This window comes from Notolepis coatsorum (genome assembly GCF_963971535.1).
Source record: "Notolepis coatsorum genome assembly, chromosome: 18".
Classification (NCBI taxonomy): domain Eukaryota; kingdom Metazoa; phylum Chordata; class Actinopteri; order Aulopiformes; family Paralepididae; genus Notolepis; species Notolepis coatsorum.
This window is the reverse complement of record NC_140182.1, coordinates 76,816,166-76,832,344: the sequence shown is the minus strand read 5'-3', so window position 1 is coordinate 76,832,344 and position 16,179 is coordinate 76,816,166. Positions and strand designations below refer to the sequence as shown.

At 44.7% G+C, this 16,179-nt stretch overlaps 1 protein-coding gene across 2 annotated transcripts in view; it reads right to left on the bottom strand.

The window, feature by feature from the left end:
- Window positions 1-16,179, bottom strand: part of LOC311244966 (serine/threonine-protein kinase WNK1-like) — an 82,137-nt gene that overhangs the window by 3,977 nt on the left and 61,981 nt on the right. For both annotated transcript variants that reach the window (XM_084334680.1, XM_084334681.1), the window contains 12 exons: window positions 15,993-16,109; window positions 15,654-15,767; window positions 15,490-15,538; window positions 15,219-15,362; window positions 13,249-14,243; window positions 12,912-12,986; window positions 12,577-12,696; window positions 11,713-12,037; window positions 10,741-10,912; window positions 8,900-9,099; window positions 8,235-8,387; window positions 350-558 (listed from right to left, as the gene is read on the bottom strand). In XM_084334680.1, the coding sequence (XP_084190806.1) occupies window positions 350-558; window positions 8,235-8,387; window positions 8,900-9,099; window positions 10,741-10,912; window positions 11,713-12,037; window positions 12,577-12,696; window positions 12,912-12,986; window positions 13,249-14,243; window positions 15,219-15,362; window positions 15,490-15,538; window positions 15,654-15,767; window positions 15,993-16,109 (2,673 nt within the window). The remainder of the gene's footprint in view (window positions 1-349; window positions 559-8,234; window positions 8,388-8,899; window positions 9,100-10,740; window positions 10,913-11,712; window positions 12,038-12,576; window positions 12,697-12,911; window positions 12,987-13,248; window positions 14,244-15,218; window positions 15,363-15,489; window positions 15,539-15,653; window positions 15,768-15,992; window positions 16,110-16,179) is intronic.

The following is a 16,179-nucleotide window of genomic DNA, read 5'->3' as shown; positions in this document are numbered from 1 at the left end:
GATAATAATAAACTTAATTTGTATAGCACCTTTCATACAAGAATTGCAGCTCAAAGTGCTTCACAGCAGTAAAAAAATAAGCACAAAATTGGCAGATCAAGAGCAATGCATAAAATGCAGACATAAAATAAGTATAAAACGAACATAAAATAGACGGCAGCAAAATAGACATGGTCAAGGTAAAGCATTAAATCACAGAGTTTTTCATATTAGGATCTAACTTAATAGGCCTCTTTGTTTATGGTTTGATTCTATGGCCATTTTAAAATAGGCCGTAATAAAAGAGAAAAATAGAATAGACTAGATCTAACGTGTGCTACTATTTGGAGTAGGAGTCCTGAGGCCTTACGTCGTGCCCTGGTCCTTGACCTCCAGCCTTGGGTCCTCTCTTGACCTGGGACAGGCTGACGTCCCTGGCCCAGTTATCCACCAGCTTGTGCAGGTCGTCGGTGAAAGTCCCCTTGGCCTTCAGGAACTGAGGGGCCAGATTGGCGCCGGCTGGCTGGGTCAGGGAGTTACTGTTGGAGGGACCGCTGTCCGAGCTGGTCCCGCTGGCCCCTGGGAACACAGAGAGAGAGAAAGGGGGGGGGGGTAAGGTGAACCACTGAATCGACTCCAGTCATGAGCCGCGACGTGGACAAGGTTCTCTTTTTTTTGCCTTTCTATCATTTTTCTCCGATCCGCCAATTTAGTCGTTATGCCAATTCCGTTCCTGGTCGTTGCGCGCATTGCCCTACTGTCAGTCTGGGGAGGGTGTAGACTACCACATGCTGCCCTACTGTCAGTCTGGGGAGGGTGTAGACTACCACATGCTGCCCTACTGTCAGTCTGGGGAGGGTGTAGACTACCACATGCTGCCCTACTGTCGGTCTGGGGAGGGTGTAGACTATCTAGGGCTGACCCCTATTAGTCGACTAATCGGTCGAAAGGAGCCGTAGTCAACTGCCAACCTCTTAGTCGAATACAAAAAAATATATATATATATATATTTTTTATCATTCTTTCCGAAATAAAAGAGGCCTAGAAGCGTGGCTAACGCTAATGGCACGCATACCAGAGGCTAACTGCCTAAGAAAACAGGCACAGAGGCACTGAAAGAGGATTTCACCCATCTAATGAACACACTAGACTAGACAAATATCAAGATGTATCCATCAGTGGACCAATTGCATGCTTTTGCAGAGGACAAGAAGCCTTCAGTCGACTCCTTCAGACATTAAGCACCACCCACAGCCCAAATGGAATGATAAAAAAAAAAATATATATAGCCTATATACACTTTTTTTCTTTTTCTTTTTTAATTTTGGCCAATTAGTCGACTATCCAAATCCTTAGTCGGGGACAGCCCTAAGACTATCACATGCCTCCTCCGATACATGTGGAGTCGCCAGCCGCTTCTTTTCACCTGACAGCGAGGAGTTTCACTGGGAGAACATAATGCACACAGAGGTTTGCGCCATCTCTCCCAGGTCCCCTCCCTGCTGAACAGGCGCCCGACCGACCAATAGGAGTCACTATTGCAGCGACCAGGACTCATACCCCACCGGCTTCCCACCCATGAACACTGTTAGGCCGTATGGTGAAGGCTGAGAAGTGGCTAGAAAACGATTCTCGTTCCCACCTCGGCGGACTACACAATTTTCACTCTGGGCTAAAGATCTATTGGTGTAGATTTAGGAATAAAAAGTTCTCCATTGACAAACCTGCCCATTTTGCGCAATCATAATTTTAAAGTCGCAATTGGTGCGAGTTCGGTCACGTATATTGCGCTCGACCAATAGCAGCTCTTTGTTGCGAGGATACGGCCGTCGGGTGACAACAAATGACATCCACAGATTAACGTTACATCAGAACAGGACGAAAATGGACAACAAACACATTCTAAAGTTCGCAAAAAGGTTTCTAAACAATGTTATATGCATCTCATGTCCGCTCAGAAAGAAAGTGTACAAGATTTTACACAGACACGGTGGGATAGATATAGAAACTCTGTCGAGCGGTGGCTTAAATTGCCAGGCGAGAATCGTATAATTGCGGATACATACAAATACAAACATTGTTTAGAGATAGAGTTTGCCAATGTTCCTGGAGATGCTGGTTTTCACACTACTTGCTATAGGCGTTTTATCGACAAAACGCTTGGATACAGAATGTGTTCTGCAGCTCAAGATGTGGATGCAGGAGAGTCTGAGCTTACAGAACATGGTTCTACAAGTGAAAGTCCTCTGAAGAAACTTCGATCCAGGACAGGCCTACCAGCTTTTGTCAGACCTGTCTTGTGCATCATTTGCAAGAAAAGGGACAAGTATGTGCATGTGAAGGGCAAACGCAAGAGGTACCATCTATCATTGGCTGAAACCTTGGCTGCAGGTATGAAAAATAAGCCTAGCTACACTAATGTGAAAAATACACTATTTGATGCTGTGCTGAGATACAGTTTAGCTGTGTTTTTATAGTTGACATAACTAGCATTCTAGTTACTAGTTATTCTTCAGATACTGTATGTCATCTAGTTTTACAGTGATGTTTATGTAGCTCTGCTAGTTATGATGTTTGTATGCTAGCTTTCAGAACCAATGCTCTTGTTAACCACCTCATGCATGCTGTGGCTCTTTTGTCCTAGTGTGTGTCCCGGGGGGGGGGAGGAGGTGAGTGAAGCCACAGGCCTGCTTGTTGAGTTAATTAAAGCTGTATACTAGTTGATCATATGAACTAGTCAAGCTGTACAGAGATTTAACACAGATTGACATAGATAACATTTCCCTCACATTATCAAAATACAATCAAAGAAATTCTCAGTCCCAACACACACTCATGTTATTTTCCAATTTTATTTAAAGGCCTGTTGCTGAGAGCTGCCCAGGTGAAGCAAGACACCAGCCTTCTTTTGCATATCCAAGACAAAGACGGTGTGGCCTTGGAGGTGCGATATCACAAAACCTGTTACAGGGAGTACACCAGATCCTTGCCTCAATCAACTGCAACAGCTACTGGGACTTTGGAAGAAACGGAAGCAGAGTGAGTAAATTACCAAGCAGCGATAATGAGACATTCATTGAAAGCTGTAATGTGTGCCCCTTCACCCATTGGCAATGGGTGGCACGTCGAGGATGGGGAGTTAACAGTGACCTGGATGACAAATCCGGCCCCTGATAGTGTGTTGCAGGTAGTCCACTGCGGTTGCAAACAAGGAAAATGTGAGACAGGAAGATGTTCATGTGTGTCTGCAAAACTGCCATGTACAGATCTTTGTCAATGCCAAAACTGTACAAATGTTTCTAAGGAAACGGAGGATAAGGCTACATGGGAGGATGACTCAAATGATAGTGGTGAGAATGGAGCGGCTACGTGGCGTAGTGGGCAAGGCGCTTGCCACGAAATCTGGAGACGCTGGGTTCGCCTGTTCGAGCCCAGCACTCCACATTTGCTTTCAGTTTAGCTGGTCGTCCGTACTTTGAATTGAATACTTTATTTTGACACAAATCGTAGGACAAAAAAACATTTTAAAAGACAAGACAATAACAGTGTCAACAACGCTGGTCAAAAATGGATAAAACACAATAAAGCCAAGGCTTGTTTCCATTGTGGTCCATACATGGAACATAAAAAGGCACAGAAACACAAATGGACATGTACACTAGACAGCATACATCCTAAAAATGTGTATAAAAACGCCTAACCTGACAACTCATACAGTTAACTAATGTTAAAAGAAAATCCGCAAACCCTTAAAAGCAACTCATGATAAAAGAAATAAAAGCCAAGTTATGATAAAAGAGATAAAAAACATTTTAAGACCAATTTGAGTTGCTGCTGAGCCATGTTTTTAGGGCGGATTTAAATCCGAGAGGGGAGTTCAGGAGTTTTATGAATGTTGGCAGGGCATTCCACATTACCGTAGCCGAGTAAAAAAATTCATCTTTCCCCATGCATGTCCTGACTCTCGGCGGGACCAGGTCCGTGGGGCTTCCTCTTGTGGCGTGTTTGTGGACATCTCCTACTTTATTAAAATAATTTACTCGGTACTTGGGGACCGTTTCTTTCAGTACTTTAAAAACCAGTAGCATTTTAAGCTGGTGTACCCTTTCTTCAACCCTAAGCCATCCCAGGCTGCTAAAGTGGGCTGGCGTTAGGTGAGTCCTAAAGTGAAGGTTGTGCAGGAGTCTCACTCGTTTGTTTTGGGAGGTCTGGAGCTTTGTCTTCATTTGTTTTTATATGTTGCTGTACCATGAAGTGCAAGCATAGTCAAAGTGACATTGGATGAGGGCTCCAGCTAGGGTCCTCAGAGCGTTTCTATTTATGAATGAGGAAATTCTAAATAAAAATTTGGTTTTTTGATTGACCTTAGTAATAACTTTTTGTGCCATTTTTTAATTAGAAAGTTTGTTATTTAAAATAAAGCCCAGGTAGGTGACCTCCTCTTTATCCTCAATAACGTTTTCACCTACTCTAATTTTAAAACCCTGGGATTTCTTTAGGTTGGCGTTTGACCCAAAGAGTATAGCCTCTGTTTTTCCCAGATGTAGAGACAATTTATTGTCACTGAGCCAAGAGCAGATCTTTTTCATTCACATTGGCTGTATTAGGGGGTGGGAAACTGATGGGTGGGGATCGGGCGTTGTGGACAGCGACTCCTACAGGTCGGTTGGTGCGCCTGCGCAGTAGAATCAGGAAGTGTCGGGGGCAGCGTGAGCCTCCCACGCGTTACTCCTCGCCACTGAGAGATCGAGCTGCGCAGGTGAAAAGATGCAACTGCTGTTACCTCAAGTACCGGAGGGGACTTGTGCTATGTATGACTTAGTCCACATTGCAGCCGGCTTGTGGGAGGCAAGAAACAGCGTTCGTGACAGGGGAGGGTTGAATTGGATGATACGAAATTGGGATGGGAGGAAAATATAGAAAAATGGGATTAAAAGTGGATCAAAAAAAATTATAGTGGTGAGAATGATTAACATCAGTGTTGCCTGGGAAGTGTGGTGGTGGATGAGCGTGTGGACTGGGGTTGGGATGTATAGGGTGAGGGGATTAGGGTTATACAGTAGTGGTGTGATTTGTTTGTATTTGTTGAGATCAGTTTGACACTGATCTCTCCACACACCTCACTGTTTACTCATTTTACTCTGTAGTCGTGTATATTGAATATTCCTCTTTACTTTACTTTTTACTTACTTACATTTTTTTTTACTGTATGAAGCACACTCTCAGGGACTCATACAGAAACAAGCATTTCATCGTAAAGTACCTGTATTTTATTGTGATAAATAATAAACAAACATGAAACTTGTGTATGTATGTGACGAATAAACCTCTTGAATCTATTTTTGTACCTGCATTCTATTTAGTCTTTAAATGGAAAATAAAAAGGTTAATGAGTAACTTATTGATTTGTAAATTGTTTGACATTATTCCAAATTAAAGGGATGGTGGTGTAGTGTTTTGATTGATTAACTATCTTGATCAGGGGTGGGCAATTATTTTTCCCAGGGGGCCGAATGAGCAACTGAAAATATGTTGGAGGGCCGGGCCAAAATTCCAAACTCAATTATGCATAATATAAATTTTATTTCTATATATATTTCTAAGTAAATGGCATTGTTTTGACCGCTGGTAAGAGTGTATGTTATTATTTGGCAATTAAAAGGTGAGGTTAGCTTTCAAAAATATCATTTATTCAAATAGAATCTATTTCCAAAATGATAAACAAAATGTGAAACATTAATAACAAAGGGCATTTTGAGTTTCATATACTATTGAAACAAGGATTTTCTTAGCTTTCTAAAGACATCACATCATCTTATAGCAAAAATAAACAAGACATGTCACTGAACTGTGTAAAGAAAAGTGTCCCAGTTTTGTAGCCTTTTTTACTTTACATGCCTATATTAAACATTTAATGTTTTCAGAACTGTGCAAAAAAAAGAAAAAAAATATCAAGTGTCCCATTTCACTTGTTATATTTCCACATTTTAGTGTTCTTCAGTTCAATTTTTTTCATTCAGTGTGAGAAATCCAGTCTCTGTTGAGCTTTAACAAGTCCATCAAAGTCAGGTTGCATGTCTGAGGTGGAGATGCGAAGCACAGCTGCCAGATGTTCATCAGTGAGAGAGGATCTGTACCTGGACTTGGTAAACATCATGACTGAGAATGTCTGTTCACATATGTAGGTGGATCCAAAGAGAACCAACATCTTCTGAGCATGTCTCCTCATGTTTGGAAAGTTCTCCTTGAGAGCAGAGTAGAACTCTAGCAGTGATGCTGACTTAGTGCTTTTTCAGTAGTGAATCAGACTGCAGGTCAATGAGTTCAAGCTGAACAACTATCAACACTGCAGGTAAAGGGAGAGGAAACCAGCTGCATTTCATCCTCAACCTTTTTGAAATCTTGAAAACACCTTGAAATTCATCATGCAGTGCTCCCAACATGGATGAGTACCTGTGCCGGTGATCAGCTGATGGTTTGACTTCTTTCAGGGTTTTCTTTTTTTTTTAAACTTTATTTTTTTTTAGCGTTTATCGCTTTTCTGGTCAAGTATGACCGACAGTTGTAGGGTGAAACGGGAGAGAGAGCAGGGGGAGACATTCGGCAAATGACGGCGAGTCCGGGAATCGAACTCGGAGTCAACCAGATCCGTGACGCAGCACGGAGTCCCGCGACGCAGCGCGGTAACATGGTGTGCTACTGGAGCACCCTCTTTCAGGGTTTTCATGCGTTTGAGATTGTTGCTGTCTAGTTGCCTTGAAATTAATTGCAACTTTGTCATGAAGGCTTTCACATGGCTATGCATTTCATGAGTGTAAGCGTATATTGTGCGTGTGAACGTTGCCATGAAAAGAAAAAAGTTAAAAAAAAATATATATATAAAAAAAAAAAAAAAAAAAAAAATGTATTATCATATAATCTTTCGCGGGCCGGTCAGAATCATCCCCGGCCCGCGGGCCGTACAATTCCCAGGTCTGATCTTGATCAAAAGTGTGTGGGTCTATTATTTTTGTCATTATACTATCCACTGAACTGTTTTACAACCTCAATCTTTAGAAAATTGTACCAGCATGACTGGCGGCTGGGTGGCGCAGCGGACATTGCGCTCGTCACCAACGCAAGAGACACCGGGTTCGGATCCGGCTGTCGGTGTTGCCTCCGGCTTGGGCCGGCCATCATACTAAATCAATTGGCAGAGTTAGCGGGTGGGAAGTCGAAGGGTGGTAGTCTGGTCGTTGTGAACAGCGACTCCTACAGGTCGGTTGGGGCGCCTGCACAGCAAAGTCAGGAAAATGGCGGGGGCAGTGTGAGCCTCCTACACGTTACTCCTCGACAAATGAGAGTCCACGCTGGCAGGTGAAAAGATGTGACAGGCTGCCTCCACATGTATCGGAGGGGACATGTGATGCAAGGCTTATATCCTCCTTACAACCGGCCAGTGGGGGGCATATGCGAGCAACAATCAGGGGAGGGGAGGGAGAATTGGCACGAGAGGTAAATTGGGATGGGAGAAAAATCACAGAAAAAGGAGGGAAAAAAGTTTTACCAGCAATATTGCAGGTTGGGAATCACAAGGTAAAGTGTTTTTGATACAAATGTTCTGCATGCATGACAGATTGTGTGTTTATGGAGGTTTATCGAATAATTTCCCAGACAGGACGTCATGCATCGGGTGTGTGCAATGCTGTGTTGTTGGTGTAGATAGAAGGCGATATGATTTAAATGTACAGTATGGTTAATAACACATACGTTATGGCCCGTTTCACAGCTGTATTCAATCGCTTGCCTATATAGCAAGTAGCGTATATGCATAGAACATTGTTTAGAAGCCTATTTTGCGAACATTAGAATGTGTTTTTTGTCCATTTTCATCAAGATGTACTCCGTGAATGACATAACATCACGTTACTGTTTACACAATGTCTTGTGGTCTGTAACTTGGCAACAAAGAGAGCTGCTATTGGTCGAGCGCAAGATACGTGACCGAACTCGCACCAATTGACCAAGTATCCGTTTGCGAGGAAAGATCTAGTCCCGACTTTAAAATTATGATTGCGCAGGTTTGTCAATAGAGAACTTTTTGTTCCTAAATCTACATCAATATATCTTTCACCCTGAGTGAAAATTGTGTAGTCCGCCGAGGTGGGAATGGGATGAAACGATACAGCCTTCACCTTACGGCCTATGTGTTCGTAGGGACGACTGACCAAGCCGGAGTCTCTGTGGTGGTAGACGAGGTGTTGTAAGGCGTGTACCTGTGGAGGTAGTGCTGAGACTGGGCATGGACGGGGAGGGCTTCAGCATCTTCAGACCGGACCTGCCCACCGTCTCAGCAGTCGCCACGGTTGCGGGGGGAGAGGTTTGCTTTGGCGGACACGGTGAGACCTGGGGACTCTGGGCTGGGCCTCCTGGAACACAGAACCACAGTAGAGTTAAGGCAGCAGAACCATTAGGTATCGTTTAGCAACGTTCCTTCAAAGCGAACGCCTGGATGACCGTGTGGTGATTGTGCCGTCTCGAGTGCATACAGGTGCATCTCAATAAGTTAGAATATTGAGGAAATATATTGCTTGCCGCCACGCCGGATTGACATTTCTATAATATATATATATTTTTTTTTTATTAGTCTTATGCAATATAAAAAGTCTCAGATAGTGAATTTGGGGTTTTCATTAGTTGTAATAATCATAATCATTATTTATCAAATTTAAATAAAGGCTTGAAATATTTCACTCTGTGTAATGAATCTATATTAATATGATTTTCACTTTTTTAATTGAATTACTGAAATAAATGAACTTTTCCTCGATATTCTAATTATATCGATGCGATGCGATGTATTGCGATGCACCTGTACGTACGGTGATGCAGCGTACGAGGTTGACCGCTAACGCTGACCTCAACGTGGATGAGTTCTTACCCGAGTGTAGGGGGCTGGGCTGGCTGCTGCTGCTGCTGCGTGCAGACTTGTGGCCCTTGCTCTTGGGCCTGCGACGGCCCCCAGCCATGACCACCGCTGGGGACACGATAGCAGAGGGGGTGTGCTTGCCAAGACGGTTGCACAGGACATCGATTTCCTCCTTCTGACGAAACTGCAGGGCCTGGATCTCTTTCAAGTGTCTGTGTGAGGTAGAGAGAAGGAGTTATAGTAAAGAAAACAGTATTATATATACAGAGCCTGGAGGTCTGAAAACATTTCTGTTCCAAAAGGCCTTCGATTGCTAGCTAATAACAATGGGCCTCATTCAACAATACTGTTATTTTTTATTATAATTATAATATAATTTCTTATATTCTTGCTTACCTGTCTGTTAAGAGAACAATACGAAAAGCCACCGCCACATTCATCAAGCTGTTCTTAACGTCCAAATCTGTTATTACCCAGGTCTGTTGCATGATGAATCCCACTCATTCTTAAATTCAAATGCGCGTTCGCGCTGAATACATTTGCATAGACACGCTCGCCATCTCCTTATAAGGCGAATGAGGCGTGTGTAAAACAGCCGGGTTTCGGCATCTGATCGCTGTCTCTCTGATCCATTCAACAGGAAGCGATTTGCGACTGATCTCAAAATGACACACGCACACAAGTCTCATGACTCGCGACTCAGTGCATGTGTGTGTGTTCCTGTGGGTCGCTGATCGCATGTGTGTGTTAATCTGATGACAAATAAAGACTTATACCACGTACTGTATAGTGCGAAAATAAAACTTAACGACTGCACGCTTGTCAAGAACCAATCGGGCAGTAGGTTGGGAAATACTGGATCTGTCACCCGTCATCTCTCTCTGAAAGGTCCCTGTTGCTAAAACCCTGAATTCACTCAGAACTTGTAGGAGCAGAGAAGAGAGGAGAGGAGAGATGTTGTAAATATGCGTTCTATGCGTATACGCCTGGGCAGCCAGCATCTAACTGTTCTAACAGCAATATATAATCCATTTCAGAAGAAGAACGCACACAATAAGTTATAATAATAATAATTATTAAAAAGTTCTGGGTTTATAAAGTCGTATTTGGGGGCAATTGACCAATGGTTTGCTCCCATGAACTCCTTCCTCTCTCACCTTTTTATATATATTTTTTATTGTATCTACTAAAACTGTATTGTATTGTTTGTTTTTTAAAGTGTCTTTGAGCATTAGGAAAAGCGCTATATAAATCTGATGTATTATTAGGAATGGTAGGCTTTTTTAAATGTTTCTCATCTGGGTAAAAGTTTCTTATCTGGGTAAGAGTGCTCTCGACCACTCTTAGAATTTGGTCTTGCCTGAGATAAAAGCAACAATAAGAAAACATTGCTGAATCCCAAGTATCGCTTCATGAATGAGGCCCAATTTCTTGTTATTTTATTCTTGTGTTGTTTTTACTTTTCTGTTTATACTATGTTTTTAAACCTGTAGCACTTTTTAAAAAGTGCACAACAAATACAAATTATTATTATTATTAATTATTATTATTATTATTATTATTATTATTATTATTATTATTATTATTATTATTATTATTATTATTATTATTATTATTATTATTATTATGTACATTTTACTTTAGTGAACTCGTCGTTATTTGCATTTTTTCTAATCCAAGTGTTTTGATAAGAGATATAAAATGGAAATGTCTTTAGGTTAGTAGATATTTACAAGCATTCTTGCATAAAACGGTCTTACACAAAGTGCCATGCCTAAGAGACACCACTAGGGGCAGAGTGGCTAACCATAAGTGAGTGAACACATTGCCAGTCCACGAGGTGCAGGACATACCTCTCTCTGAGGCGGCCCACTTCCTTCTGGAGCGCTTCGTCCTCCGGCTCAGAGCCGTCCTCGTTGTCACTGCTGAGGTAACAGGGGTAGGGGCTGCGGGGGTCCGTTGACGAGGGTCCGTTCTGCACGCCGGCCTCGCGAGGAGGGCTGGAGCCTGCTGCTGCCGGGGTCACTGAGAACCAAAGACGGCGGGTCATATTATACGTGTTTACAGGGCTTTCCCTAAACAATGGTATAGGGGTACAACGCCATGATGCCAAAGCACCACCATGTGTTTTCCTTTTTGCAGTGAAAGCTTGGGGCCAGCTTAGAAACAGACGCATCATTGTCTAATGTGTGATTGTGCTGTCCTCTGTTCCACTGTGTGTGTGTGTGTGTGTGTGTGTGTGTGTGTGTGTGTGTGTGTGTGTGTGTATGCATGCATGCGTGTGCTTACAGAAAATGGCTCTCTTTATTGCACTTTTTTTGCCTCCTGGACAGGGGGCGTCTATACTTTCCGTAGCCGCATTTCTGGCAGACGTTCTCCGATTGGCACTGACTGACGCTCTCTGATTGGCCACTGACATGTTTGCCCAATAGCGTGACGAGCTGTGTCTTTGCCCATTTCCGCGTCGAACAGCCTGCAAACTACCTGGCGTTCTATCGCCCTGCTCTAAGACAAACTCTAACCTTAACCAACTTCGAAAGAGTGCCTAAGCTTAACCGTCGAAAGAACTTGCCGTCACGCTCTAAGACAAACCCTAACCTTAACCAACTTCGAAGAGTGCCTAAGCCTAACCAGTGTAGAAACTGGCGTTGGCCAATCAGAGAACGTCTGCCAGAAATGCGGCTACGGAAAGTATAGACACGGACAGGGGGCGTAGGCCCCCCTCCGGACAACCCCCTAGTTGTGACTCAGCACCATCTTGTTTGCCCTGGTGTTTATAACAGATTAAAACAGAGTTAAGATTTCTCCTGGAGCCTCGTACGCACCTGTGACTGAGAAGCGTCCCACTTTGGCGCTGGGGGCCTCTGCGCTGGGATTGGAGCTCGCCGACACCTGGAAGCGGCCAATAGTGGTGGAGGGGGGAGGCTGAGCGGGGGGAGCAGAAGCGGCTCCGTCTATGGTGTCTCCTCCTCCTCCTCCCCAGACCCCCTTGGACAGAGCGGAGGAGCGGTGGAGCGTGTTCTCTGGACTGGAGAGGGAGGAGGAGGAAGAGGAGGAAGCGGAGGACGAGGAGGAAGGGGTGAGGGAGGAAGAGGAGGCTATGTTGCCGTCCTGAGTGATGCTGGAGGCGCTATCGGAGGCAATGGACACCTGCGTGGGGAAGAGGGGGGAATTAAATGTGAGCCGAATTGGGAATTCGATTTTCTGAAACGTTACATATTTACATATAATTACATTTACATACAATATCAGGGTATCTGCCGGTTTCAACAAGTTAATTTGAAGACTTATGCCACTTGTAAATACAATACCAATTTCATGACCATACTAGCAAAAACACATACTGTAGCAACACTGAACTAGCGGTTGCACTTGCGTGCCAATTTAAATTCTCGCCAGACGCACCAAGCTCCCGGTAGCCACGCCAAAAACAAAACAACAACTTCAATACAAAAACATTTCATATGTTTTAATATTATTTCATCTCCCGATAGTCCCAAAAAAGATTTAATACCTGTGCAAATAAAATGTAGGTGTAGGACATTTTAATACCTTTTAAGTCCTTAAATTGAGAATTATGAATTCAATACCCTGCAGATACCCTGTTGTTGAAACGTTACATATAATTACATTTACAAACAATATAATGGTTTATTCAGAGTAATTTACTGCTCCTGCTAAACCCTCACCTGGAAGCGTCCCAGAGTGAAGCCGGTGGCTGGAGGGGGAGCGTTGCCGCCTTCCTGGACCGTCTCTGGGCTCAGAGCTCTCCTCAGCTGGGCGTCCAGATTACCCAGGGGCTGCTGGGACTGCGGAGACACAGGGGACATTGGCAGCGTGTCATAAATGCAAGGACATGCTTCACACGGAACTCAGACCAACAGACATGTTTCATCTAACAACGAATGCCGTTTTCAACAAAAATGCCAAATGATACATGGTCGTGTGGAACAAATGGTCATTCGTTTACATCTAGGATCATTATTCCCCACTAAAACTGAGCGAAGGACAGAGCGGGACTCACCTGAGCTGGTCCAGGGAATGGAGGTATCTGCTCTGATGGAGGAGTAGTAGCCTGGTCAAAGGTGGTAGGTAAGGTCTGAAAGCAGAGGAACAGTGTTAGGATCACCATAGTAGTCAACATTTACTTTGTAATCTAAATACGTTTCCTTTGACACTACATCGCTACCTAATTTTTGTATTTTGTACTTTAGTTTTGTAGTGTCTGGTCTTTATAAATGTTTTACTGTATGAAGCACACTCTCAGGAGGCTCATACAGAACCAAGCATTTCACTATAATGTACATGTACTTTATATGTGACAAATAAAACAAAACTTGAACACTGCTGGTTTTATTCACCTGTGCCCTGAGCTTGGCCGGAGGGGTGACCCCCTGCCCCGGGGTGGTCATGGGGCCAAAATTGTTCTGTACCCCCCAGGCGAGGGGCAGGTTGGATGGGGGCACCAGGGCGGCTCCGGGAGGAGGGGAAGTCGTTCCCGTGGGGGGAGAGGAGGTGCCTGTGTTCTGCGAGGGGTCCGCCGAGGAGGCGCTGGCAGCACTCTGGTCTTTAAACAGGAAGCGGAGCTTCTTATCCAGCGCCTGGATGTCGCCCCCCTCCGGCTCCCCCGCCTGGGGCTGCACCGGGGTCTGAGCGGCTGGTGGCTGGGCCGCGGGGACAGAGGCGGGGACGGACTGGGAGGGGACGGGCTGCGCCGTGTGGACGGACGAGGACACGGGCTGAGAGGATGGAGTGGTAACCCCGGTTACAAGCTGCTGCTGCTGCTCAGACGTCGCCGCGGACCCCGTGGTAACGGGCGGTGGAGCTGCGACCACAGAGGAGGCAGGGCTGCTGGTCAGCGGAGGCCCAGACACCGGGGGGAGAGCGCCCTGGGAGAGCTGCAGCCCCTGGGGCACAGCTGGAGGAGACACGCCGGAGGAGGGGGGGGGAAGGACCATGGTGGTCGGCGCGGGGGCTATCTGGTGAGAGGACAGAGGCGGAGGGCTCGGATCAAGGGCGGCCGGTGCGGGGACCAGGGGCTGAGCGAGGACGTGTGTGGGGGAAACCCTTCCCATGGAGGGGGGAGGGGAGGAGGAGCCGGCGGTGGAGGTGACAGACGTGGCAGGGGGGGAGGCGGTGGGAGCCGCGGCCTCCGGAGGGACCAGGGTGTGGCTGGACACGGACATGTTGGGACAGATGGCGGCTTGGATGGAGGCGAGGGCGCTGGGGTCTGGCTGGGTGGCGGGGTGGCAGAGTGTGTAGCGTCTCCCTCCACTGTACAGCCTCATCTCGTTGAAGGCCTGCTGGAGGCTGGCAGAGGGGGCGGAGAGGGAGAGGCCCAGGCTCATGGGTGGCACTGGGAACGGAAGAAACAACATGTAAGATGCAAATAAATGTGTGTGATTATTTATCTTCAATCTTTAAATAAAATAAAATATTCTACTTCAAAGATTCCTTTTAGATGTCCAATTATATTTGCCATTTATTATTTTTGCTCATTATTTTAGTCTATTTTAGTTTTAGTCTATCTATTCATTACTAAAATATTTGCACTACATCTCTACCTAATTTTTGCATTTTGTACTTTAGTTTTGTATATTGTACATTTTGTAGTGTTTGGTCTTTATTCTTTTTACTGTATGAAGCACAATCTCAGGGGGCTCATACAGAACCAAGCATTTCACTGTAATGTACATGTACCAAATAATAATACATTACAAATAAAACAAAACTTGATATTAAAAAGACATGGCTGCCTTTTTGTCATGCTCTGGAATATAAACTATTATTATATCATGCACCACTATGACTGGTAGTGTCACTAACTCACGCACATTCACACACAACCTGCATTTTGCTATGACGCCTGTAGCTCATGGAATTGTGAGATTTTCTCCTCAAGTTAAAAACCTTGATCTTCAACCTTTGTGAAGTTGACAAATCTTAATTGATCCTATCCTTGCTCTTTGCCTCGTCTTGTTATCTTATTGTTATGATTTTGTATGCTTTTCTTTGCTCATTTCTGTATGTACACTCAACATGCAAATGAAGGAAACCTCGGTTGCCTTTCGAGTTTAAATAAAACTAAAAGTTTGAAATAACATAACTCGGCTAGCTGCTCTCCCACCAGGTGGCAGCTCACATGCATCGCACTTTGTGTGATGTGACTTCGCTTCGCATCTACGACACTGTGTGTCCTTGTTCCAAAGACATGCTGTAGCTATCAATTATAGTACGACAGTTCAAATGTAATCAGCTGCATCATAGCCACGCGTTCCGTGGCCATATTTAGAATTACGTTCCAAAGTTGTGAAACAGAAATGCCGCTAACCTGGGAAGGGTTCGTCACTGAAGGAGGTGTTGGCGGAAGGCGGGCCGAAGAACTGCTCCCTGAGACGAGACTCGGGCACAGGGCTGACGATGAACCTGCGGCCTGCCGAGTGCACCACCTGGGCTGCCACGCTGGGAGAAATGCCTGGTGGAGAGAGGTCAAAGGGGTGGGTGAGGATTTGATAAATGGGAAGGTAGGTATTTGAGCTTGATAGCTTGTTTGTCTGGTACAAGGGTTAGGAGGTAGGTATTTGTGTCTGGAGCTTGTTTACCCGGTATTAGGGGAATGGATAACACAGGCTGCTGCTGAAGGTCACTCATCTGTAGTGGAATAAGAAAAAACAAAGTCAGCCCCGAGGTTCGACAGGTGGGAGGCAGAGTAGACATGTGGAGTATCAGCCTCCGAGATGCCATACAGTGGAGAACATCACATCACCTGGGGGTAGACTTCTTTCAGGCCCTCTCCTTTCTCATCAGCCATTTCTATGACATCTCTGATCTGCTCGATGAAGGACTCCCTCTCACTCTCCAGGATGAACTCACTCTCAACCTGATGGGAGAGACAAGCGGACAAGTTCTAGCGCTTCTACAAAACACGACACACATTCGCTACGAGCTACAGGAATGAAATAATATTCTATTGGAAAAGTGCAACTCTTGTAAAGGTGCAAAATCTATATGGGTCATCTCTAATATCCCAATTTATTATGACAATTAAATATAAATGTAAAAAAAAAAAACACTTTGGTGGACTAAGTTGGAGTATTATTATTACCATGATCTGTGCAATTTCCTCTGGATTATCGCCATCGAGGTCAAACTTGAACGTCACCATCTTCCTGTTGTGCGTCTCCAGCTGACACTCGGCCACTCTGTCCCCCATGTTGGAAATCTGCAGGAACAGTCACGTTTAAAAATAATTTTCATCTCCACCAGATCATAATGAACACAAAAAAATAAAA